This window comes from Pipra filicauda, unplaced genomic scaffold (assembly GCF_003945595.2).
Source record: "Pipra filicauda isolate LSUMZ 115617 unplaced genomic scaffold, ASM394559v2 scaffold241_size1546129_pilon, whole genome shotgun sequence".
Lineage (NCBI taxonomy): Eukaryota > Metazoa > Chordata > Aves > Passeriformes > Pipridae > Pipra > Pipra filicauda.
In genome coordinates this window covers 1,009,766-1,036,624 of record NW_024104356.1, presented here as the reverse complement: position 1 = coordinate 1,036,624, position 26,859 = coordinate 1,009,766, and the positions used below count along the sequence as shown (strand labels likewise).

Sequence of the window (26,859 nt, the reverse complement as noted above, 5' to 3'; positions counted from 1 at the left end):
ATGGGGGCGGGCCGCTACAGCTGTGCCGTGTAGAGCAGCCTGGCTCCAGCCTGGCCATCGCGGGTGCTGGCAGCAGGGAAGGGAGCAGGCATCTCCACTTTCGGAGGCTATTTTCAGGTGCTGGAGAGAAGCCGAGGAGAGATGAGATTGTCACCAAGGAGACTGGAGAAACAGGGCCCAGTGCCGGGAAACGGGGGGCTGCAAGGAGAGAGGAAGGAAGGGCTTTCTGTAAGCCCCAGGGCCCACACAAGAAGCTCAGCATCTCCTCTGGTCCCCAACAACCTGCCCAAGCGGCCAGCATCCAGCTAGCGGGCTGGGGCAACGTAACCCTGTACAGGCATCCAACCCTTCCTCCTACTGTAAGGCTGGACTGCTCTGTTCCCCTTGGTTACAGGTCCACAGGAGAGTCCCTAGGACATAAGGCAGTGATGCTGGGAGCTGCTCCTCCACACAGGGGGGCACACAAACCTGCCCCCCAGGGCAGCAAGAATTACCCGTGCTCAGAGAAGGACAGGGAAAAAGGGGGGTGGTAGCACAAAGCTACCCTGTCCAGAGCCCAGTGAAGTCCCGTGGGAAGAGCTGAGCTGCATCCCAGACACGAAGAGATCAGGGAAAGAGAGACATATGAGAACAAGGAGACCAGTTGAGTGTTAAACTTTAATAAAAATCCTTGAGAAACAAATGGAAAATAGAGAGCAGAGTCCAAGAGAAGAGCATCAGCCTGCAGTCCGAACACATATGCTGTAGGGTACACCAGAGAGCTGATGGGCTCGGCTGAAGGATGTTCCATCTCCAGCAGCCCTACTGTCCCCATAAACTGCAGCCATGCTGCTACGCATGGTGTCTCTTGAGCAGCAACGTGCAAGCCTGAGATATCCCCCAGGGCCCGATGCTGGGGTTAGGGCAGGATGTTGGCACAGGTGTTCAGAAAAGGTCCCAAGCCCTGCTCCTTCCAGAGGAGTGGGGTACTGATAAGGGACTTTTCTCCAGGGCCCAGGCTGCAGCAGGGCAAGAGCACACTTGGCTGCCAGCAGCTCAGGACACAGAGACACAGGCAACCAAGGGCTCAGCCTATGCTGGTTGGGGACAAGAAGGGCAGGCTCAGCCAGCTCCCATGCAGCAGATAAACCACCATGTCAGGATTTAAAAGCAGCCTAGGACAAAGGCCTGACAAACCCCACTTCCTCAGGCTTTGCCATTTGTTTTGAGAGCTGAAGTCACACAGCTCTCCTCTTTGCCCAGTAAAACATCCCTCTCCAAAAACAGCCCCGCAAACAAATGTGCAGTGCAAGGAGCTCCCACAGTCCTCGCTCTACAGAGCCAGCTCCCATCTCTTCCTTTGAGGTAGGTTGATGTGTCCCCAGTGGCTGCCTGCTCACATCACCAGGGCGGTGTCCGAGAGGCAGCCAGAAGGTCTCTGGTTGGCTCCACCAGTGCACTTGTTGAGAGGTAAGCTCTGAGTAGGGCTGGGCTCCAGGCATCTTGTAAGGTCCTCACCAGCTGAAGGGAGGTGTGTACTGCAGGAGAAAAGAGATCCTATGCTGCTTAGGGACAGTGAGAAAGGACCAAAAGGGCCATGGTGCGACATTCATCTGCAGTATCATGACACACAAAACTCAGAGATAGGGCTGCCAGGCTCACCTACTCCATCTCCCATCCCAGGCAGCACCACTCACCCCAACAGATATCCAAAACACTGATGGGACTTCAGAACCACAACTTGATCTCCCTGTCTGAATGTAAACCCAAGTCCATCCTGGTCTGGCTACAGGAACATGGATGTCCTTTCCCGTACCACAAGAGACAAGGGGTGTGCCTCCTCTCCACTTTGGCTCAGCCAGACCCTATCCTTCACCTCTCTGCAGGAAGCTCTCAGGGCCAGTAGCCCAGCTTTGCTCAGGGAAGCTGGCAGAATGAGGCAGACCTCGAGGCCTCACTGCTCCCCCAGTCTATGCTGCAGCTGAGAGCCTCTGCTCACTGCTAACCACATCAGTGCCCACAGAAGTGGCACAGTTCCCTATCAGGGGAACATCTTGTCAGCGTGTCCTGACCATGACAGCCCTGAACATTACTCAATCTGGCTGTTCTGGGCTTCACTCCCATCTGAGCTGGGCGCACAGTGCCAAGGAGACATGTTCAGTTACGCAGACATCATGCCAGACCCACCAGTTGGCTCTCCAGAGAGCTGAAGCTGGCTTCAGAGCCTGCAAACCAACCTGCTCCTCTTCCCTTAAACAAAGCTACTTTCCCTGCTGCCAGTTCTCTCCAAGGACACTAGTCCTAAAGCCACACTGTGAACACACGGCCAGTGCAAACTTACCCCAGTCTGCCCAGTTCCAGTTTGCTGAAGCCATTAGATTGAATGCTACTCTTCTGGAGGAAGAAAGACTTTGGCAATGACCACTACAGGAGGAGAGAAAGACAACAGAATGGCTATTTAAGTCATGGCAAAAATCCCTCAAGCCTGCTATGCTCTGCCATAGGCTGCCCTAGAGAGCTTCAGCTAGAGCTGCCTCTGCCGCACATCGTCACTGCCACCAGACTGTTCCAAGAATAGCAAACAGAGCAGTCTTTGCTCTCTGCCTAATGAATCCCTCTGCTGAAAGTGGGAGTAAAGCATCTCGAGGTCAAGAGTGGGTTTCTTTCAGTGCATCAGTGTGCTGTAAGGCACAAGAGTGACAGACGGAGATGACTCCCTCGCAAAGAGACTAAAGGGCAGGCCAGGTGCCAAATATGTAGGGCTGTACCCAGTGCACCCAAGGATATTCAGATGCAAAATACTTGTAGATCTGATATACTGTTCATGACTTCATGTTACTGGGAATGGGAAATAGGGCAGCATGGGTTTTTCCAGACTCCCAGAGGCCTTGGCAAAGAGGGAAGGAGGAGGTAAACAGGTAAGGCAGGAACCAGAGGAAGCAGAACAAGCAGGCTCTCTACCCAACTCTGGCAGGCAAACAAGCCTCTCTGACTACCTTACCCACAGTCATACGCACCATCTGGGCAAAATCTGTCCCTGTCCCAGTGTGGTACCCTTTGACACACCAGTTCTTCAGTAGCTCCAGACCTGGGAAGCGACAGAAGACAAGAAGTGAGAATGAACAGCCAGGTTTGCAAAGAGTTAAGCCTTCCCAGCTTGAAGCATGTAAATATGCTGCACTGACCACGCAGAACATGCTATGCAATCACTACTTGAACACGTGCCTGACCGCCAGCAAACATGGGGTAAATCAAGGGCGTTCACCCTTTGTACGAGCAAACACCAGCACATGGGCTGCTGCAGTGCCTGCCTTCCTCCCAGGGAGCCAAGACACTCCATGCAGCAGTCTCAGTGAAACAGGGAAACTGGGGCAACACAAGATTTGCCAAATTAGACCAGATTGGCTGTCCCCCTGAGCCCAGTGCCTGCCAACAGCAGCACCTGATTTGGGCTGCACCGGTGAAAGTTCCTACAACACAAATGTAGAGCAGCTTTGCTGTCATCGGCCTCTTTCCCAGAGGAGGGCAGCTCAGGTAACCTCCTCCTTACACAGCACTGATCAGCTGCAGCATCCCAGTGTATCATCTCCTCCCTGCAGGGATTCATCCAGAGCTCAATGTGGACTGAGACCTGGTCTCCATCCCTGACAGTGGGACCGAGCTCATCACTGGTGTGACGGGAAGGGACCATTCCTCTCACCACACACAAGGCACAGTGCTCCAGAGCACAGAGAGGTCATCTTGAAACAGAGTCACATGTTCGACTGCACTGACCAGAAATAACCCAAAAACATTGAGAAACCCAGGGCTGCTCCCGTCCTGTTTTCAAGAGCCTTCAGGTCATAGCAGAAGCTAAGGTGCCTTGAGATTTAAGAACCAGCAGAGCAATGGCCAGGAACTTGATGCTGTCCAGCTGGGATTACTGTAGTTTGCTATATGATACCAGTCCTGGCTACAGGAGAAATCCTTGCTGTCCAAACTCTGCTCCTCAGTGACCTGTCAGCAAGCCCCAGAATCTTGTAAAAAAAAAAAAACAAACACATGTGTTGGGGCTGAGGGGAGTGGGGCAGCTTGGACACCCTGTCCTCAGCCTGTGCACCTACACAGGCTTTGCACCTTGCTGGCTAGGGTGAGAGGAAGGCATGGAACACAGGGGAACAGGAAGGGGACAGGGGAAGTTGGGTTCTGCTCAGAGGTGAACAGCAATGAATGGGGAGAGTAAATCCGCTCACTGGGCTGCTTTGGGGAAGCTGGAGCACTGACCCAGGACCCTGGCCTAAGCTACAAAGTTCTGGGCAGCACTTCAGTGAGAATGATGACAGGATCTTCCTTCCAGCTGACGGGAGAGCATCCAGCAAAGGTATTAGCGAGGCAAAGTATGACACATGCTGACAATGCAGCTGAAGAGGGCTATGAGGTTTCCATCTCCCTGTGAAAGACTGTTACTGACCCCTTTGATATTTGCTTTAACACCAGTGAAAAGGGACAAAAGCATTTTTCTTTTTTCTCTGCATGACAGCCGGGCTGGGAGCACACATACGGACATCACAGTGGAGGGCCAGCTCCTGCAGAAGCCTATCCAACTAGATCAGATGTTGGACAGAGAGCCCTGAGCCACAGCCTCTTTCTTTTTGTCCACTAATCCATCATGCTAGACCTCATGGATTCTCTCTCCCAAACAGCCTCTACTGTTACCGTGACAGAGACAGCCTTGGGTGAGAAGGAATTGGTCCAGCCACCTCATTACAGGATGTTTTTTATTAAAATACAGAACTATGTCCTGGAAAGGTGGAAATGTCAGCTAGATTTCTAGTGCTTAGGAAAAATTTCTGTCTGCATGCTGACAATTTTTCATCAATTAGAAAGCTGCAGGAGACCAGGGAATAGGCCAAATTTTTCCTTCCCTTCCCAGATCACCTGTAAGGAGCAAAGCTAGGAACTCCAGCTGTTTCTCTCTCAAAAGAGGCCAGAGCTACAGGCTGATGTAGCTAATCCCAGCCTCTTCATCCCCAAGGCACCTAGAAGTGCTGGTGCCGAACAGTCATCACCTCTTTTCAACTCAGAATAAGCTTTTTGTGATATTTGAAGCAGTCTAGGAGGGTAACACTTTTCCTACTGGTTAGTGTGCAGGCAGGCAGCTCCCTCTGAACATGCGTAGCTCAGAAGCCTCCCACGACTGCCGGCAGGCAGCCTGCCTGACTCAGGTGGCTGTGTCAGGCTTTAGGAGGGAAGTTACCTTTCTGTCTATTCAAGTAGTATTTGAGCTCCCACTGGGTCACCAGGATGTTGAAGTAACGAGGCTGCTCAAAGAAGCGCAGGTACCGCATAGAGATGTGGCTGGGGAACACCCTCTCAAACTGCCCACGCCGGGAATACTCATCCTCTGTCTCCACCAGGATGCGAACATCATCTGGGGTCAGGGTATCCAAGACAGAAGAATAAAAATCCTGCAGACAAGAGCAACCCAGGGTCAGGGAGAAGTATCTCTCAAGCAGAGGTCTCCATGTGTCTGAGCTCTTTGGGGCACATGTCCCATGGAAACTGAAGGACTCTAGGCTCAGTGATAACATCAACACTGCACAGAACTGAAGAGATCCCCAGTTCTGCAGCCCAGTCTCTCACACACACTGCCAGGAGGCACACAAGGCCAGCAGCCCTGCTAACCTGCATAGGGTCAGCAGGCAAAGGCTATAAGAGCTGCACAGGCAGTGCTCAGGCTCTGTTTTGGGGACTGGTAGGCAATGTGCCTCTCAGCACACACTTATTTATATGTACAAATGAGTCAGTGAGACATTGGCTTAAGCAAACCCAATTTATTTCTGATCAGTGATCTTGTAACCCACTGGAGCCTAAGTGTGCCCCATCACTTGGCTGACCTCAGAGAGGGACACAATATGAAGAGGGACCAGGGATAGACCTGTGGGACTGGTGGGGACAAGGGCTTGGGAGGATGGTGCAAGTATCAAAGGAGAATGTTTCATACCTGGTCAGGTATCTTCTGCATCGAGTAATAGGCCTGCTTCATCTTCTCTGCTCTGAAATGCTCAGACACTGGCTTGGGCTTTTCTTTCAAAGCACTGTCCAGACTGAGAACACAAGAGAGGTAGTAGAGCATTTAAGCAAACAAGACAAAGCCCTGCTATGGCAGACCTGCTCTCACCAATTTCTGAGAGAGCAGTGACACCCTCAGAAAGATGCCATGGAGGAGAGAACACTTTCTCCAAGGATTTCACTAGTTCCAAGATCAGTGACGCATCCACAGCCGTGTCCATCAGCACAGGACCCAGGAAGGCCGTGGGCAGGGAAACTGGGAGGACTCTGCCAGCTCCTCGCTAAGGCATTTCAGTGTTCCTTCATCCAAAAGGTGAACCATCACTTCACACTCACATAGGATGCAAGAGGGTCAAAGATACACTGTGACATGATTCACAGCACATGAAGCCTGGGGGGATCTCCTGTTTACACTGCACTTGGAACACAGCTTCCTAACTGCAAGCACAGGGATGGGGGTACAAGTACTCAGTACTGGTACTGTACAAGGAAGAAGAGAACTCCTAGATCAAAAACTTCCTCTGGCATCCAAGACCTCTCAAGACTTGAATCCAACTCCAGCTCCACATGCCATGGGAAATCCCGGCCTTTGTACTATCTGACCAAGAACCATCTAAAGTATTCTAAGCACCAACTGAACCACTCAGGGATACCAGAGTCTGGGAGATACTTCTTGAAAACCTTTCAACCGAGCTATCAACATAGCTTTTTTTGTTCTGCTGCTGCAAAAGTAATTAGTTGTGTGCAGATTCAAACAGGGGGAGCAGAGCCTCGAGGCTGTGCTGCATGGTGCTCGGGGAACATACAGATCTACCGGAATTAGGCCCATATGCAAAAAGACCTTTCATACCCTTCCCAGGGCAGGAGATACTATTAAACAACCTTGCCCCTGGATGCAAGAACTCTGGTAATGCATCATCCGAACCATGTTAAGGATTTGCTTAATCCCCTGCAGGTCCCTCCAAGGACGCCTGCCCTTCAGCACCCCCATCGGAAGCCACAAACCAGTGTGTGAACAAAGCACCGCAGATGAGCTGGCGAGAGCTTCCCATCTTGAACAGGCCCATGCTGCAGCTTCTCCCTTCACTGAAGGCACAGGGCACACAGAGGGCAAGAGCCCCATCTTTTGGCATGACCACACATCACTGCATGTGGGTGCTCATCCCAGCAAGCTGCTCCTTCAGTGACATATGGTCAGCAGCCACTCTGCTGCAGGGAACAGACTGGTTTCCTTCTAGCCTTTGGGTTTGAAAGCAGGATAAGCCCTAGCTGTGGTGAGGAACAGGGGCCTGGGTGGACACATGCCCAGGAATTAACCTTATGCAAGAAACAGTCATGTTAGCTGCAAGGTTAAGACTGTGCACGCCCCTACCCATAGGTCTGCAGCCTTCGACAGCAGCGGTCCTGCCTAAGGAACTAACCAATCCAGCCCTTGCAAAATAACAGGTGCTCCTCTTGCTCAAAGAAGTGGCACATCAGTTCTGGTAAGTCAGAGGGCAAGTGGATCCAGCCCCAACAGAGTCAACCAGCATGCCCAGCAAAGCTTTCTAAGCTGCAGATGAATGCTGCTTTTGCAGGCAGAGAGGACTTTCATTCCTGCAATCTGGAGAGGGAAGCTTCAAGCAAACTGAGAGGCTGTGAGGCTCAGCATCATATTAGTTCTGGCAGGGGGAAAGACAAGAGAGTTTGACTAACTGCAGAGCAAGCACAAATTACATTGGCCTCACTTCCAACTATGGACCTGCAGAAAGGGCATAAATCCTTCCGCCTTGAAGAGACCGCAGAAACCAGATACCCAGGCAATGATGCAAGTTCCTTGGACCCATATCTGAAGGACCAGCAAGCACAGGCTCTCAACAGCCCAGCATTTGCTGGGCTCTAAGTAGCCTCCCAGATGAAATCACTCAAGAAAAAACCTGCCTCTTTGACAGAGAAGGGGGCTGACCTGCAGGTAGAGCTACTTCTTGTCTCTGGCCTTGAGGCCACGCTGTCCATGCTGGGCAGAACAAAGCCAGCAAGGTTGAGAAGGTCTCGAACCATCTGGCCCTTGATGCTCACATCCAGAGGCGAGTTGGAGTGGAGGCTGCAGAGACAAAGCATAACAGCAGTTTGAGTGACAGAATGGAGGTGCTGAGGCCCATGGCCCTGAGATCAATCCCTGGGTTATTACTGACCAGAATACAAACAGCAGCCTGTCCCTTGCCTCATCACAGCTGGCCATGAGACACACAGAAAAATCCTGACAACAGCTCTTTGAAAGGGAGTTCCCCATCAGAAATGGTTCACTTTTCCATCTCTTCCCAAATTTGCTGGAAATAGGCAAATCCATCCCCAGAGTCCTGTGTAGGACCATGGCTGTGTCCAGCTCATGCCCATCCACTCTTGCCAGCAGGAAAGGCCATGCTCAGTTACACTGCAGTTCCCAGCCGTGTCTGCACAGCTGACACTGCCTGGCTGGGTGCTGTCAGCAAGGAAGAAATGGTGCATGAGGCAGTGGAATCGCTGATCACTTTTGCCCACGCAGAGAAGAAATCTCTGCCATCACCCATTCTGTACGTGACACATTCCTTCTTGGCCTTCCTTTTTTAACATATTCTTCCCTGGCTCTAGCTGGAGCATGCCCAACAAAGCTTTCTGAGCTGCAGATGGATGTTGCTTTTACAACATGAAGGGAGGACCTTCATTCTGGCAATCTGGAGAGGGAGGCTTCAAAGCCCACAGTCTTTTAGCACAGGATACAGGGGACATCACAAACCAAACTCATTTTGTGTTAAAGGGAAGGCCATTATTCACTCTGCTGCAGCTCAGAATCTGCTTTACCTTGGGGAAATATTGACCTCTAAGATCCAGGGCTTGAGGTTTTCATCCAGCATGATATCAAACCCAAACAGCTCATGGCAACAATATGGTCGGCGCACGTACATCTTCACAAGGCTGTTCACGTACGGCTCAGATCTGCAAGCCAAGGAAGAAATGCTTGTTTCCAACAGTCAGACAGCAGAGGTCTGGCTGTTCACAGCACATGCTGACAGTTCTGGAAGCATAATGCAGCCACATGCTGCAGGATCAGGTAGGTGAGAGACGGACACAGGCCTGTGAACTGCTACTGCTGCACTGCATACGGATCCAGCACTGCAGATCAGGCAGCATGGACTGCTGAACACAAGATTCATTCTGCACCAGTGACCATTCTTGTCAGGCTCCCTGGCAAAGCAGGTGAGTGGGTAGCAAGCTGGGCAGCACCGGGCATACCACACCCTCCTGGTCTGCAGGCAGGCCCAGGAAATGTAAGGTGTATTTACCCACTGCAGCATGAGCATACGTAACAGGATGAGAGGAAGAATCCAGATAGAAATACTGAAGCCAACAGTGGTGATACCATTTCAATTAAGAGCAAAAGGACCAGGCTGAGAGGGGACTGGAAAGCCAGAGGGCTCGGGGTGCACCGCACAGCCAGGCACAGAGCAAGGGGTGCCAGGACTCACGCAATGATGGTTTTGATAACGATGTCCTTAATCTTCTCCCAGATGGCCTCACTATTCACTCCCTTCTGGGTCAGGTAATTCCAGAGAGCTTTGAGTGCCCTGGAGAGAGAAAGCAAAGGAGGTAGCTCTGTAGCCCCTTGCTGAAAGGAGTGAAAGCAACAGAGGAGAGCCCTGACAACACCCTTCCCTGGCACAGCCATCCTTCTGCCATCCTCAAGCCCCTCAGTTGCTGCCCTCCCCAGCGTGGCCCCTTGTCTTGTGGGCCCAAGCTACTAGGAACATAAATTTGTCCCAGCATGGTCTCAAATTAGCACATGAGCAAGGTAAGTCAGGCCCACATCTTCTCTTCCCTCCCCCTCCATGTCCTCAGCAAACCTCCCCTTCCTGCAGGCCTTCCCCCGCAGCACTGCAAAGCAGCTCAGCAGGAATCCAGCAAGATCCTGAAAATGTTTTAGCTAAAGCCATTTCACTGAGGCTTCGGGGCAAGAAAAATTTTTGAAAAATGTGGGGAACAAGATGGTATGGGGGAGCATCTCTGCTTTTATAGGAGTTTTCCACACTACATCGAATGCTGCAAGCTACCCTGACACTGAGCCAAGGATGCTCAGATATTTCTCAAGTGAGAGCATGTGGCTAATGGCCAGGAATCCAAAGGTCATGCTTCCTGCATACAAGATGGAGTGGATTACAGCCACACTTATCTTTAACATGAGAGCAGCCAGCTTTGACTTGCAATGGCAGTACAGCAAACCCACACAATCCCACCCCCATGTGACTGCAACTGCTGGGAGGGAGCAAACTGCTTAAAAGTCCCAAGTGGAGAAACAGAAAAGTGGAGAAACAGACCACTGTGCAGCATGTCCTGGCCTGAGAAAGCAATCTGACCACAGCAAACCACTTTCTGCAACTCCCTTTGAAGTGCAGTAGCCCTGTCCAGGCTGCGAATTGAGAACTCTACCGTGCACTATTTTTAAAAGAGTTCAAACACTACCATGGAATCAGAGGCAAGTGCCCGGGGCTTGCACCCGTTCACCCATGGGACAGCAGGGAATGGGAACTCCTGCAAGACTGCAGCCCTCCTTCCAAAGGCCTAGAAATGGCACCACTGCTCCTATTCACGCTGAGCGCACATAAATTAACATTCTGCAACAGGGCTGTCCCTTTCTCTGGCTCCAGAGGGAAGTCAAGAGTGAGATGGGCAGAAGTTTCCATCTAGCCAATTTAAGCATCACAATTACCCATTCAATTTCTGACAGCAAAACCAATCAGATTCTGCTTTAACCACATGCCATTGCCTCCACAATAGGGCAAAGGAATGAATGGACACAGATGACTGCAGCATTGGAAGCAGGAAACGGCACAGACACAGGCAGGATGAACAGCAACCACAGCCCAAGCAGCAGTGGACAGGATAAGTCACAAGGCACGGAGACCATCCACATTCCATTGACAGTAACTCATGCTAAAATCACTCTCCTCTTTCAGTTTCCCCAGTGGGAGCAGATGATACAGAAAGCAAGTTCAATTTTTGGGTAGGAATAATGAAAAAAGTCTGAATTAACAGGAAATATAAAGAGTTGCCCTGTGCCCTAAAAGCAGCACCTACCATTTGTGTCCCTGACAAGCAGTCTCATCCGAGTTGGACTTGTACTCTGTGTTCTTCTTGTTCACACTGTAGTTGGTTAAATGCACGAACTTGTTGCTGAGGCTCTCCATCGAGGAGGAGTACCTGGAAGAGGTAATAGGAGCACAAGCAGCCTGAGACTGAACTGGCTGCCCCCAGGTCCATCTCAGACCACTCTCAGCCACCCACCAGTCCTGCTGCCTGGAGCTCTCTGACCCCACAGGCCCAGAGTTCATGGACAAAACATGAGACAGCACAGGCTTCCTTGGGACAGTGGAACATAATCCCACCCTCACAGCATGTCCTTAAGAAAAGGCCAGAGCATCGGTGAGCAGAAGCACTACTGGAACTGCAGTAGTCTGAGGCATATAATGAAAACTAGAAGAAACATCTCAGATTCTGGTGTGCCAGCTTTTATGCAGAACGAAGAACAGACAGTATGTTTCAAGGACTGCTTTACACTGAGCTCATCTTGCATTGGGGAAGGTGGATGTAGGCAGCATCCTCTCACATTCCCTTTCAACACTGTCACCTGCAACGACCTCGTGTGTTTCCACTCTGCTTCTTAAGCAAGCAAGATATAGCTTTGAGCATCACCATCTAGGGGATGACCCTCTCCTGCCACAGCCGAGGCAGGTACCACAGCCACACATGCCCTGGCACCAAGGCAGCCCCAGCACCACTCTCCTGCACAACCTACTTGCAGCTGGCAAAGCGAACCAATCCATCCTTGAACAGGTAGACCCTGAGGGGATCGTAGCAAGTGACGTAAACATAGATCCTCAGGTCAAACTTCTTCCCGCCAATGAGGTAGGGTTTGTGCAGATACCTGCAGAGGCAAGTAAGTTATGATTTTCATGTGCAGGAACATCTCTAACCCCCAACTCAGAAGGCTTGGTAAAACAATGGATCAGTGTAGAAGTCCTTTTGCACAGCATTTCCAAGTTAATCACATCACAGTCAAAATGAGAGAAAGAGCAGCTCTCCTATGCACGGGGAGTTCCCACAGCACAGGAGCAGTGTTCCCTTTTGTTCAGTTCCATTTTGAAAAGATTTTCCCCAGCTCTAAGGCACAGTAGTTTTTCCACACCCACAAGACTGATCACAGTATTCAGGAACATCTAAGACATGCAGTACAGCACAGATGGTTTGGTACAGTGAGCAGAAACAGTTGGATATTTTAATCCAAATCATTTGATTATTCATCTTAGAAGTTCATGATCTCCCATAGGAAAGTTTATCACTTTGCATGAGAAGTGGACAGGGAGAACAAACAAGCAAACATAGCAGTTCCCTGTCTGCCAAAAAAACTGCACAGTTTTCCTGCCCTCAAGAATCTTCCCAGAAAGCAGCATCGAACCAAGACAAGATATTCCATTTTTCTGCAGAAGGGGAAGAAGATTGACAACTCTGTTAATTCAAGAAAATCCTTTCACTAACATCTATACATACTGAGGTTCTTACTGAACCATTCTAACTTGGATAAGAACAAATCTTTGACAACTGCCACCTCTTCCCTGGGACTTGGATAAAGTTTGTCTCCAAATATGCCAAACCACAGAGTAGAGAGCAGTAGGAGCCAGATCACAGCAGAGCCAAAGCTGTTCACCTGCCAGATAGAAGCTCCAGAAAGCTCATGAAGTCAGTTTGTATCCGAGACCTCAAATATCTACGCAGAGACAGCAGCACTGACAGCTGCAGCTGACAGAGCCAGACTTCCAGCAGCAGGACACCCAGGCAGTCTCCAGAGAAGTCTTGAGATGCAAATCAGATGCTTCTGCTCTGCCATACAGTGGCATCGGCCCAGAACTGGCCAGAGAGACCAGCCACTACAAGGTCCCAGGCTGTGTGTCAACCACGGTTTTTCCTTCACTCACCTCTGTACTAACAGCGGCCTCCTTTTGGGGAGCTGGCTCCATTTGTGGATGACCTGGATACCAATGCCTCTTGCTGATGCTGGCTGCAAAACACAAACAAGAAGGGATCAGATCTTCTCCCTGCAGCTACAATGGGACAGAAGGTTGAGCTCTGCTTTACACTTACTGGTTTCACAATCCATTTCTGTCTGCTAGCTCCTTCCTCCCACGCCTTCTTGAGTAATTTGATGTCCTGTGGCAGGATGAAGGACTGAGGGAAGAAGTTAAACTCCTTTTTCCCACAGCGAGCCTGCATCTTCAACAGGTTGCGCCACAGACGGTCTTTTCTCCCAATTTGAAATGAGCCGGGGAAGTGGTTTAGCTGGAAAGGAACCCAGATGCTATGATGTCTCCCTGTTTCCCCAGCTCCTTGCCTGCCCCTTCCTACTCCCTGGCCAGAGGATACGTCCTTTCTGAATCCAGTGCAGGGTGACACTCTTCGCTCCTCTCCCAGGACTGCACCCAAATTGATTCCACTTGAAGCTTCTGAAGCTTTGTAGGGACAAACCACATGGTTTGGAGCATCACAGCTCTCCAGAGCAAACATGTACTTGTGATAGATACCAAACCTTTGGTCCCTCACAGGCTCCCCAAGCATGAGCCACACCTGACTGTTTTGTGATCTGAATTAGGTACATCCCCTCTGCTGCACTGGCAGAGAGGGCACTGCCTCTACCTCTCAATTCTGCCAGAGGAAGGACTGCTTTAAGCAGCAACAACTAAATTTAGACAAGCTCACAAGTGAACACAATTTGGCTACAGCCTCAGTTTGTGCAAGAGCCACAGCAGAGAAGCTCACCAAGCTGTGCCTTCCTCTTGAGATCCTCTCCCAGTTCTGGAAGGGACACTGCAGGGACAGCCTGCACAGCAAACACCTGGCCCTGAGGAGAGGGGCACCCAATTTGTTTCCAACACACTCTCCATGCATGTGAAGGAAGTCAGCCCAAAACATCCCCTACCTTTTGGTGCTCCCTGATGGCTCTGAAGCTGGGAGATTTCATGTGGTGGCCCCAGCAACCCAGCCAGTCATTGCTTTCTGTAGGAAAAACAGAAAAGTCCAATACCAAGCATGCTGCCACCCATAACACCCTCTCAACCCACCAGCACCCCATCTCCTGGGGCAGGCAGAAGCGTGCCAGGGATGCTGCACAGCTATAGCACAGAGCACTCATACTGGCTACTGCAAGATTACCAACCCTGAGAACTCTGGCTGTGGTCAGAGAGGATGGCTTCTTCTTCAGCACATGGGGACAAGGGGCAGCAGTGCTGGGGCTGGCACCAGATGATGGCCAGCCTCCCTGCAGTGGCAAGCCAGAGCAAAGCTGCCCCACATGCTGCCTCAGCTTCTGACAGCCCAGGAGTAAGTTCTTGTGGTCCATGCCAGGGATGAGCCAAGACGGAGATTAGGCCCTGCCAGGACCTACAGAGCTTGGGTACTGCAGGTCAGGCAGGCAGAAATGGGAACCCAGCATCTTGCAGTACCAAGCTTGTATTGCTTCTGCTCTACTTTTCCCAGCCACTCTGCCTTCTCAGGCCCACAGACTGGAGGCGAGGAAGGACACAGTGTTGCTACCCACAACTTACTTGTGCTAACTCTGAAGTGGGACCTGCAAACAGTTTGCCTCACAATGTTCGGTGTGACTCCACACATTTTCCATCGCAGCAGCTTCCTCTGCTCCCAAGGCAGTTTTTCCACTAGAAAGGCAAAAAGTTAAGGACTGAAGGAAAACAAACACAATACTTGGGTTTTCTACAGCTGCGAGGTTCTTATGATTTGCTGCACAGGTACCAGGCCTGCAAAGAAGGGTGCGTAGCCCCCGCTGCAGAACTAGCATGGAGCAGAAGACTCCATAGCTGAGGAAGATCCAGGACACTGGAATTTAGTGGCAGCGTGAGTCATGCTCCAGGCTATGGAAGCAGTATAATTTACTCCAGTCCTCTGGACCACAGAGCAGTGCTGGGTCTCATCATGGGAGGGGTGAAGGGAAGCCACTCCAGCCAGCTCCCGGCTGTGTGCTGGCACTGCTTGCTTCCTAATTAACGGGCTGCCCAATCTCACCTTGTGTGGCAACAGACCCTGGCTCACCTGTCTCATCCCGAGTACTGAAGTAGATAGTTGGAGGCACATTAGGGAATAAACTGCAGACAAGAGCTGGTTTGAGCACTTTTTCCTGAGCCTCAGCAGGCTGGGCCAGGCACTTGATGCAATTCCTAGGAAAGATGAAGCAGGTGGCAGTTGGCTAAAGGTGAAAAGTATCACAGGGAGGAAGGGGGAAGCCAGAAGAAGCCTTGATCAGGAATTTGCACCATCATCATAATGTGGAACAAGCAATGGGCATTAGGGTCAGTAACCCAGCCTGCAGCGATGAGGGGACGAGCTTGCAATGAATGCACCCACCAAATAAGCACTGTGAGGTTTGTGTTTTGCTGGGGCAAGGAGTGGAAGTTTTTACACGACAAAGTTCTAGTTCATAGGAACAAGGAGTGGAGATTGTAATGCATATGATTTAGCTGTTGTAACCTCTTGGTTTTGGTGTGTTGCAGGGAAGAGGGCTGGAGTTTTACCCACTGTATGTACATCTTAACACAGCAAGCCCCAACACTGGGAAGGAAGGGTAGAAATTGTACCATAGCTCTTAAGGTTTTAAGGTGATGAAGCGAAAAGTAAAGTTTGCAGTGAACATACATTCAAATATATGTCACTGCAGCCAGTGCAAGAAGCCACACTAGAGCAATCACTGAGGAACAAAGAGCAGCAAACTAAAAGGAACCACAACACACTGTCTACCCAGTCTCGCAGGCCACCCCTTGCCTCACTAAAGGGACTGAGCGTAGTCTGTGGCAAAGGGATTGGAAACCAGGATGGGGGAAGAAGGGGTGTTTTCCTTAAGTCCTTATGTATATTTTTTTGTCTTTTCAGTATCAGAATCAATATTCAAGTTTGTTAATTGGCAAAGGATTATATTAATTAACATTCTCTGGCACAAAACTGGTTTTGCCCACAACAAACTGAAGGCAGGAGACAGCTGCAAAGGCTTCAAGGCCAGTCCAGCACACAACCTACACAGGAAGTGGCCAACATACTTCCCTCCTTGCTGCAAGAGGCATTTGGCCCAAGCCCTGCTTCCCCTATTTGCCCCAGAGGCCACCCAGCCACATCCTGCCAGAAACAGCTGCTGGGCCAGTTTACATCACCTCTGCAGGACTTTCACAACCAAATATGCCCACCCAGAGCCCTGCAGCACCCTGAGGCTCAACATTTGCTCACAGGAAGCCTTGCTTGTCTCCCAGGTTAGTGATGACATGATAGCAAGCAGCAAGCTGTTGGGCAGACAGCAAAGCCTGAGGCAGCCATAGTGCAAAACCAGCTCCTGTTGCTGCATGGGCAAGAAAAGGTCACACAAAGGTCTGCCAGGAGTCACAGAGGCAGGGCTCAGATGACCACAGGCTGAGCAATCCTCCCCACAGAAAGATCCTCACATAGGCTAAAGAAAAACCCAGGCTCCAGGACTTGTTTCTAGGATGCAATGCTGAGACACAAGACCACAAGAAGCTTTTGCAATCTCTGGCCCAGGACACTTCCACTCTGCTTCATCTGCCAGGCAATGACACTGCAAGAGCACAGTTTAATCCAGTAAACCTAACCCAAGAACTGGCAGTGCTAGTGAAATTAAGACCCATGTTTTGCTGCAGTGGATGCACACTTAGCACTTTTCAGGCTGCTGCCTGTAGCCAGAGAAGTAGCTCTGGCCTGCAGTGCACCAAGGAAACTCACGTTGGCTGGGAAGTCTGTTGCTACCTTGTCTCCATTATCCCACATGCTACACATTTCCTCTGTCACCAGGGAGGGCAAAGATGGACAAGCCTGGATAAATATGCCAAGTTCAATGCAGTATTTACAGCTACTAACCTGGATACAAGACTCATGGAGCCACTGGATGACACATCAGTAACAGAGGAAGCATCCGAGTCACCTGCAGGAAGGAACAAACTCAAGTTTTGTCTCCGTGAGGAGTGAACACACACAGAGTTAGGAAGGGAAGAGAGAAAACAAATGCTCCAGAGGACAGAGCCTTCCAGTTGCCCCAAATCCTTGGATCTTGGGTTTTGACCACTAATTGGTGTTGTAAAAAGCAGGGAAAGGGGCAGAGCTGACAGCCCTACACAGAGAGAAGATGAGTAACCACTGTACCAGGACAGTGGTGAGCCCTAGCCTGCTCCCCAGAGGAACCCGTGCAGGAACCCTTGCCCTCCTTGCTGCTACATCACTTTTGGGTTCAGCACATCCTGAAATGACAGCATGAATGTAAGACAGGAGGACAGCTGTGCTCACCCCCAGCTCCCAGACAGCTCCCACACTCCCCACTTTGAGGCATGGAGCAGAGCCCTCCCAGGGGAACCAGCACTCACTGTCCTCATCCTCCTCTTGACTGCAGCTCTCGTCCAGGCCATCAGGAAGTTCTTCCTCTGCTTCATCCTGGGGATGGCTTGGCTCCAGCAGTGACTGATCAACAGTGGCACTGGGACAAAGGACATCACATCAGAAGGAATGGCACATGCTTTCTGGGGCCAAAAAAACCCAGAAGCTCATGAGGCAGCATGAGATAGTGTGGGCAGGGGAGTGAGAGCACTGCCCTCTCCAGTGCAAGCACTCATCCCAAGCTAGCAAGATGGAAAGGCCCGAGAGGACCCTGAGAAGAAACATGTTCCAGAGCAGCCAGAAAGCAAGAGGCACAAGGACACCCTCTCCCAGCAGGAGAGCAGGAGCTCCATGTCCTTGCATCAGCTCTGTGTTCCTTTATGAACCCATGTCTTTGACTAGGAAAGCCTGGCTTGACAGCAGGCTTCACTCAACATATTTGCAGAGCCTGCCACTGCAGGCAGGGCCCCTGACTGAAAAACAAACTAGAAACACCATACAGCAATTCCATGCTGTGGCTGATGGAGAAGGTGGAAGGGCTTGTGTCAAGCTGGGGGTAGCAGGAAGGCTACCCCCACACCAGGATGCCACAGTTGGGTTTTGCTCAGGGACACAGCCCATGGTAATCCTTACAGCCACCCCTGTACCGCCCACAGCGCATCCTCTCCCAAAACACACAGATACAATGGCCAGCCCTGCCCAGCCCGCCACAGCCTCCCTCCTCCTCCTGCCTCTACTTACTCAAGCTTTCCTTGGACAACAGCCTGGACCCATTTCTTCTCTTTTTCCAGTTGAATGGTGGACATCTGTTTTGTCACTTCAGAGATGGCAGCGAGGTGTAGAGGCTCAGCTCTCACCACCTGATTCCCCGCACGCGGGCTGTGCGTGCCCACGAGCCGGCAGTCGGAGCTGCCATCGGGAGCACCAGCACGTGAGGCCAAAGGACAGACGCTGACACGGTTAGTGCAGGCAACGGCACCACTGGTGCCCCTAAGGCTCGAGTTACTGTTAAGGCGATGGCTCCCCCGCTCCAAGTTCAGAGGAGCAATAGTGTCTTTTGGGGTGAGCTGCGCTCCGACGTGCTGCCTCCTCCTGCTGTTCCAGTTGGACAGGCTGCCCACCTTTGTAAGGCCAGAACTTCTGACTTGGCACCCAAAGCCGTTGCGTGCGGCAGCCTGACTGGCTAGCTGCTGCACAGCCTTCAAGAGGCTCTTCTCCGGCTCCTTCTCTTTTGAGCTGTGAACTCTCTTCTGAGTGTCCTGCCATGAGCACTGGTCCTTCCTGAGGACAGCACTGCTTGGCACAAGGGTCAGGGAGGGGACCATGGTTTTCTTCAACACAAGGTCACTGTTTGTCACCGCTCCATTGATCAGGCTGCTAGAGAAGCTGTCTCCATTGCCCCCAGAGTGGAGCCATGAGGCAGCAGGAGAACTGTGGGGTTTTTCCACCTTTTTGATCTCCAGTGACTGCAGAAAAGGCACTTTAGCACTGCTTGGACGTAGGAAGGAGTTGTTATTGAGCACTGGTCTATAGGAGCTGGCAGCCTGCTGACCTGAGCTGAGGGCAGAGCCTTTGACCCCAGTCCCAGACTGCTCCTCCACCAGCACAGGAAGCAGGCAGGGTTCCATCAGCGAGGAAGACATTGCCCTTCCCGTGGCAGAGGCAGTGCCAGGAGGGCTTTGGAGGCTGTCTTCAGTGGGCTGTGCGTGGCATAGTGACGGTGAGCACAAGAAGCAGGATTGCTGCAGAGGGATCCCTGAGGGCAGCAGGATTCGATCCTGGAAAGCACTCACATACCTCTTCTCTAAATTCCAGGCGGGTTTCGCCTGCTGCTGAGAGAGGCGCCAGGCCCAGCACGGCTGAGGTCTCCCAGCCAGAAGGGTGCCTGACTTGGGCCCAACACTCTTCTCCTGTTTGGGGCCCAGATTAGCATGGTCTGGTCCTGAAGAGGCCATGTAGAGCCATAGCACGTGAGGCACAAGCAAGTCAGTCATCTACAGCAGCATCTTTGCTGGCCTGAAACAAGAAAATGGCATAAAAGGCACTGTTACCCTGTCAGGCACAGCACCCAGCCCAGTGCACCATGAGGAGAGCAGGGTGAGCTGCTTTTCCTGCAGGATGAAAACCACATCTCCATCTGCTGAGCTCCCCAAGAGTCTCCCCAGACCAAGTCAAAGAAGAGCTGGCATCTCACATGAAATCAGAGGATGCAAAGGAAACTGCAGAGAGGGACATCTGCAGGAAAGCTTGTACCCTGCAAACATGCAGGGGTGCCTGACTGCCAGCCAGGGCCGTGGGGTAGCAGCCCTGTCTGCAAGGAGAGGCTGCCTGCCTTGGACCCACACAGCTGTTGGAGCCCACTCTTACAGGTCTGTGTCTCCAGGCTGCACCATATGCTCCACTACCAGCTCTCCTGACTCCACCACAAGCATCAAAACGTCTGCTTTTTTTTTCTCCCCATTCCTTAAAGCTTCAGCTTCCAAGGTTACACACCTAGGTGAGAACCTCAGCCCTGCTTTTAAAAGGAACATTTTTCACCTTTGTAACACCAGAGAAAGGCTCAGTGAGGTCTGAGGGCACCCTAAAGAGCTCAGTGCTGAGAAGGCAGCAAGGAGCAAATGCAGGGCTGTTCTAACATCACCACCTCGGTTTCCAGCAGAGACTGGCAGTGCTGTGCACTCATATTCCTCCCCGCTGCAGTCCTACAGAAAAATCTCCTGCAAGGAGCAACTGGCAGACTACAGAGCTGCAGACGTAAGTGTCCTGAATCCTCCTAGAATGAACTATTGCACCACACCCACAACATCCTCTTGCCTGGGGAGAAGGGAAAGAGAAAACAAACCATGAGCCAGTTATTTGTCTTGCTTTAACACATGCCTGGAGGGCCCCTGGATACAGCTGCAAGAGGAATTTGTATTCCAAGCAGGCTGGCTGGCTCTTCCACCTTCCAGCTCTCATATGCTTGCATGTTTTAAAAAAAAAAGAAAAAGTATAAAAAGAAGGGTAAGCAGAGCATCGACCATCATCCTCTTGGTTTTCTTGCAACACACATACACACTCCTGTCTCACCTGAAAGTCAAGCCTTAGATACAGCAGTTAAAGTGTAGCTTGGAGACCCTGGGGTTGCTCTGTAGCACTGTGATAGCAGCTCTCACCACCACAGGGCTGGGTCAGACAGACCTACACTTGCCAGACCTCAACCTGTGAATCAGACTCAGTCTCCAGCACATACCAGGTCAGCAGCATCTCAGCAAGAGGCTGTACAATATGGAACACCCCATGCAGGATCACACAGGAGCTACACATTCTCAAGGAGAGATGCTACCGTGCCAAGCTCTGCAAGGAAGGTTCCAGGGCCACTCCATACCCACAGGGCTGCACTGCTTGTTAGCACTTGTACAGTCAAACTGAACTCCTGACGAGGACAGGACATCTGCATCCTTATGGGAGCTGCAGCCCAGAGGGACTCCAAGTCCCAAGGGGAAGGGAATCCCACAACTGAGATGTACCTCACTATTCAACTGCTACCCAATCTGCCCCCAGCAGCAAACCTGGCTGTGTTGTGACATTCACAGCAATTAGCACAGAGCGCAAGAAGTTGTGGCTCAGATGCCACCACCTGCCCGGCTCAAGTTTCCCCCAGTAGCCAAGGGAGCAAAGCTCAGCTTCCACACGCTACCCCCTCGGATGGTCAAAAGCGCACTCAAACCACAAATCGAACCTAGCACACCAATGAACTACGTGTGAAAGAGCAAATTAAAATTCAAGGAGAATGAGTGTTCCTGGTGTCTCTGCTTAGATGGGACTGTCACTGGGGCATCACAACATGCCCTGCCAGCTTGGCCACCGCCTGTGCTCTCATCCGGCTGTGAATGACCTTGCAGTGAAATGAACCAGCCTGCAGTGAAAGCCATCTGTGCCTCATCTCCACCCGGATTTACAGCTATCAGTGGATCATCCCACTGTAAAAATAAAAAGTGATGGGGCCTAATGAAGCTGTAAAAAGGGACGTGAACCTTACAGTCAGCTTACACACAGGTGTGAAAATGCCAGAAGCCCTGTGTGACCCTGATCTGGAGTAAGTGCCAACAGCGGCACAGATGTGACCAGCACAGACACAGGGGTACTGCTGGCAGCTGCAGCTGCTGGGGTGGAAATCTGGCAACGGCATGGCCTCAGCTGCCACTGCCTGGAGCCCAGCCTCATTGCAGCACAGGGAGAACATGCTGAACTTGTCTCTCTACGGGGCAGTTTTGCCATGGACTTGCTCAGTCAACACAGGGTAGGAGTGCGCTGGAAGCTGTGCCTACATAAGGAAGAGAAGAAGCAGGGCCTTTAGTACAGCTTCCAGGTGAGGATGGTGCCAGCCAACAGTTAGTAACCAGCATTTCCCCATGGAGACACAGGAGCTCTGAGAGCGGGGCAGGAAGGATGAAAGGAAGATGCACCCACATGGAGCAGGTGAGGATGCATCCAGATCAGCAGAATCAGCCCATGCCGCCTTGTCTTTCCCCCTCTGCCCCATGTGCTTCCCCACATCCACCCTTCTGTCTCACCTGCACGCCAGCACAGTCACTCCTTATGTCCACTTGCAAACCGTCTCCCATGCTCTCTGCAAGGACAGTGCAACAAAGCAGCTGCTGAGCGTCCAGGAGAACTGGTGGAGATGAAGGCACCTTCACATGACAGGCTATGGCCACAACAGGGCAGCAGCTGCCACATCTCTGTGGCTCTGGGCAGGAAAAACATCATCTGCCTCAGGGAAATCCCTGCTGATTACCAGTCAGGGAAGTTTTCCCTTTACATTTAACTCAAGTCAGAGTTTTGGGGTGGAAGAAGGTCACAGCTTGATGCAATCTCTAGTTCTGCCAACGCAACCCTATGGCAAAGGAGCTGGAGTCCATTCTGCAGCTCACAACGGCAGTAAAACTACACTTTGGAATTTTATTGTAGAAACATGAGCTGGGAAAACCCCAGGATAAACTGGCCAGGCTGGAATTCAAACCCAACCAAGTAATTAATGGATTTTGGCTTGGACTTACTGACCCACAATATAGAGGCCAAAGTTGTCACTGTTGGAGTGACCGTACAGCTGCACTTGCTTACGACTATTTTGCTAGCACCTTTTATTGCCGCACAGCCTGCTCAGAGGCTTCAGGGCATCAGCTGGAGCACTGCCACAGCCTGTGCAAATGTCACATCAGGGTCACACAGGGCCACCACACGCCCTGGCCTCTGTGTACCCCATCGTATGTCAGTGAAAATCATTTCTTCCAGCCCGAGCCCCACTGTGGCATGTGCTGCCCTAATGGCATTGTGGCAGCTCTCTGCAGTCCCATTCCTAACAGGAAAGGACAAGATCATAAGAGCCCGGGTGTCACAGGAGTTTGGCTGGGGAGGTTATTTTAAACTCAGCTTGGTGACACACTTAAAATAACAAGAGCTTGCAAATGTATGCGCTTCGAGCTGACCTGATAACGGGTTGTCAGCCTCACATAGCCCAAAGTCACAAGGAGGGGAGGTTAGACAACTGTGCTTGCTATTGTTTTCTATGCCATTGCAGGGTGCAATTTCTGTTCTTTATGATTAAAAGGGATAACATGTTTTTCTAAATGAGACTCAAGTTCACACCAAGTTCCTCACTTGAAGCTCTGGGGCTTTTGTTTAAAGCTTGAACAAGCAAGTTAACAACAACACCAAACAGGTAGGTTTTAAAATGAATATATTTCAAAATAAGGGTTTGTACCCCTTTAAAAAAATTTAAAACTTTGAACAAGTCCAACACCATTGATCTGAAACCAACTGATTGAGTGTCTAAAGTTGCTCCAATACCTGGTAGCTAGGTACAAACTTGTTGTTTCAACAGCACAGAAACAGCCCTCCCCTACATCAGCTCCAGGAAACAAATTGCCTCAAGTGCAGTCACACACTGAGACAAAGCAATGTCCAACTTCACCCACAAGTTCAGGCTGAAGAGCAAAGGGTTCTGCTGGCCACAAGAAGTCATCCGTGAGGACAAAACAGCTCAGAGACAGTTTGGCCAACACAAAAATGCCAGTGGCACAGGGACCAACAGTTGTGCTGCTTTGCCACACAGTTAAGCACTGTTGTTCCCTCTCAGCTCCGGTATCATCCTGCAGAACCACATTTTGGGTGCAAAACAAGAGGATGACAATTTCTCTTTTAATCAAGACCACAAGTTTTTGCTTGGCCACTCAGGTCAAAAGATACTAGTGAGAAACCACCCACTATGGGGATGCATCAGCAAATTCCACCTGCATCCTAGGATTACATCTGTGCCCAGAATTTGCGCTGGGGCTAGTAATTTCCATTCAACAGCTGCAGTGCTGAACTGCACTCCACACTGAATAAAGGAGGTATGAGAAGTGTATGGCTGCTCAAAATGAGCCTTTACCTAAGCAGAACAGCTCCAGTGTTCACTCCCATTCCCGAGGTGGAGGCAGACCTCCTTAGGGGCAGCAGGGTGCTGGACCAAGCCGTGGAAGAGCTGGAATCCAGCCACGACCTCACCCTGTGCTGCAGCAAATGCCTCCCTCCATGCACACACAGGCTGGGCTGGGGACTGAAGGCTCTTGTCTTTGAGTTCACAAGGGACTTTCCCACCACTCTCAGGGCACTGGAGCACAGTGCCAGATGATGTGAAGGACTCCAGCATCGTTAGGCAGACAATCCAGGGCTGCAGCTTTGCCATGGAGAGAGTGCACCAGGGACATCTAAAATAAAGGGCTGTCTCAGTGCTCACACCAGGAGGGCTGACCTGGCTGTGACCAGACAGTGTGCGGGCCATAGCAAAGGCCAAAAGGTGCAGGGTATGGAATCCCCCAAGGATATCAACTTTTCTCCCTGGCAGATTCCCCAGGCCCCAAAGTGGACACGCTGCACAATGACAGTGGACCACGAAGCTCTGTTTCTCCAGCAGTGAAGCTGGGAAGTGCCTGTCCTTGCTCCCATCCCTGATTTATTCTTTCTAATCGTATGGGCTATGGGACCAGTTGTACCACAGTGTAAAACAAGAGTAGGGAAGCGAGTCTGGGTTAAAAGCGACAAGCTAAACCATGGGGTGTTTAACAGCATTTCACCAAGGAGGTCTAAAGCCCCTTCCTGAAGATTCAAACTGAAGGGACAGCAACTGAGTTTCATGATGGGAGAAAAAGTACAGGAGAATTACACAGCAAGACTTGTGAAGACTTTGGCCACCAGTGCAGGAACTGACAGGTGGTCAGCACAGCTCCGTCTGGTCTTAGGCAGTCTGGCCTTTAGTAGAGAAATAAAAGTGGAAGATTTTGAGCGAGTGGAACAAGTATAAAATATCAACACAGAGCAATGAGACAAGAACTACTCAATTAGTTCAAAACACATAAATTCTTTGTCCATCCTCTGCTCTTGATACTTTTTACTGAAACATATCTACAACCAGAAAAAAAGGTTCCCAGGTTTGTCTTTCAAATATATGCTGAGGACACTTCCAAGTCCATGACAGGAGTGGGAAAAATTCCTCTGGAGGCACTGCAAAAACCTCACTCCATACAGCAATCTCTCAGAGCTCAGGAGTGGAGAAGAAAGAGAGATTGAAGTTGAGAAGAAGCTGCCAAATACTCACAGACTTGATGCCCGGGACAAACCTAGGAAATGCCAAGGAGTGACACCCAGCCAGAATGGCACAGCAGCCAAAGTGCGCGACCTGTGTCGGTGACACGACATCACGCAGGCACCATTATCTGGGGACAGTGACATTTGTCCCCTCAGCTCCTCCTCAAAATGTGATCCCTGCTGTGCTGAGAAGGGCCCCAGGCATGAGTGAGGAGTGGGAGGGGCCAATCTGTATCAACAAACTTCACCTAACACAAAAGTTAACGACTGCAGCAAGGCAGCAATGCAAGAACAGAGTGCTACTATCTGCTGGGTACAAACACTAAGAATCAAGGAAAATTTATTAGATAAAACTCTAATCAGACCAACAATTCACTGTTAATTCCCACAAACTGTTCAGAAGCCACTAGATGTCACCTGCTTGTTCAGTGAGCAACATACCACAATGAGCAAGAGAAGTAGCATCTCAGGGAGTCATGGAGGTAGGGTTTTGATGTGGAGCTGAACTCTGCCTCCCATGAGCTACCCACAGCCCAGCTAGGCAGGGTGACAGGAGGCTGGAACAGTGCTACAGGGCTTTACACACCTGTGCCCCTCATTCTCAGCCCAGACCCTGGAGGCATTCAGGAAACACTCCAGGCTTGTTTCAACTCAGCTCTGCCTTTCGCCTGTCAGACCCATCGGCTTCTTTTTACAACACAAGAGCTGTCAAGGCAAGACCCCAATGGAAGGACGAACAGCCAGGCTGCCCCAGTGCCCCACTCCGACCTGGTCAATCCCAGCTCCAGCCTCACAGCTGCTCCAAGTGCCGTTGGAGAGGTTCCCTGAGGCTGTGGCTGGCTGGGGAGCCAGCTCTACTCAATCCCTGCCACTCGCCCGGGGAATACGCTCTGTGTCTCATTTCTTCAAGTGAAAGTCTTTGAGGCCAAAGGTGCTACCAGGATGCTCTGTACTGCTCCAGGACGGCCTGACAGGCCGCCAACCCCAGCATTTCCCGCCACAGAGTGCTCCCGAGTGGGGAATGGAACAAGGCCACGGCCAGCCCCGCGAGGAGACCCGGGAGGGAGCACGATGCCTCCTCGGGGGCCGGGAACGGTGGTGGGGCAGGAGGGGCGGAGGAAGGCAGCGGGGGGCCAAAGGTAGTATGGCCCGGTGGAGGGACCCTGCGGGTGGCACTCAGGGAGACACGCATGCCCGGGGGAGCAGGGCCCCGGTGCCGGGGGGGCCCCGCCGTACTCACCGCCCGCCGGACCCGCCGGACCCGCCGCCGCCGTTACCATGGGGAGCCGGCAGGCCCACGTGACTACACCTCCCGGCAGCCCCCGCGCCGCAGGCTGCATCGCCCCCTGGCGGCGCGGCGGAGCGAGCCCCGGGAGCCGCCGGGAAACGGGCGCTTCCTTAAGGAACGGGCGGGTTTTTTTTCCAAGACCGGCTTCTCCCGGGGGGCGCCCCGGATAAAGCTGACCGGGCAGGGTCCCCCTCGGGCGGACAACGCGGGTTCCACGGAAGGTCGGGCTGGGGCCCGAGGAGGACGAGGGAAGCGCCGGTGCCGTGCCGGGATGCCCGGGCGTCACCGCTCGGCGCCGGTGCCGGGCGGCAGCCGGCGGGGACACGCGGGACCGGGCACGGCTGCGAGCCGGCGAAGGAGTTCCTCGCAATGCCGGGCATGAGGCGGCCGGGGGCTGCCGCCAGCCAGCGCGGCCAACCTGTCGGGGGCTCCGAGGGACAGCAGCACCTGCGGAGCCAGGAGAAGAACAGGAGTCACCCACCAGC

General features: G+C 51.7%; 2 protein-coding genes across 9 annotated transcripts in view; both read right to left on the bottom strand.

Annotated features, from left to right (window-relative positions):
• Nucleotides 1-637: 637 nt before the first annotated feature.
• On the bottom strand, nucleotides 638-26,395 carry TTLL4 (tubulin tyrosine ligase like 4). 2 transcript variants are annotated; one of them, XM_027734736.2, is made up of 19 exons: nucleotides 26,327-26,395; nucleotides 18,217-19,491; nucleotides 17,466-17,575; nucleotides 16,966-17,029; nucleotides 15,142-15,266; nucleotides 14,640-14,750; nucleotides 14,015-14,091; nucleotides 13,183-13,377; nucleotides 13,017-13,099; nucleotides 11,840-11,968; nucleotides 11,122-11,244; nucleotides 9,516-9,614; nucleotides 8,851-8,985; nucleotides 7,976-8,113; nucleotides 5,963-6,065; nucleotides 5,216-5,426; nucleotides 2,997-3,067; nucleotides 2,321-2,403; nucleotides 638-1,517 (listed from the first exon to the last, which is right to left on the bottom strand). In XM_027734736.2, exons 2-19 carry the CDS (start codon nucleotides 19,467-19,469, stop codon nucleotides 1,376-1,378), a joined length of 3,252 nt encoding a protein of 1,083 aa, XP_027590537.1. In that variant the 5' UTR covers nucleotides 19,470-19,491; nucleotides 26,327-26,395; the 3' UTR covers nucleotides 638-1,375. The 2 variants fall into 2 exon arrangements, with proteins under 2 accessions (XP_027590537.1, XP_039237739.1); XM_039381805.1 differs by lacking the exon at nucleotides 26,327-26,395 and adding an exon at nucleotides 20,353-20,394.
• The window catches only part of STK36 (serine/threonine kinase 36), a 16,085-nt gene continuing 12,406 nt past the window's right edge, over nucleotides 23,181-26,859 (bottom strand). For all 7 annotated transcript variants that reach the window (XM_039381803.1, XM_027734728.2, XM_027734726.2 and 4 more), the window contains one exon: nucleotides 23,181-26,821. In XM_039381803.1, the coding sequence (XP_039237737.1) occupies nucleotides 26,657-26,821 (165 nt within the window). In that variant the 3' untranslated portion in view covers nucleotides 23,181-26,656. The remainder of the gene's footprint in view (nucleotides 26,822-26,859) is intronic.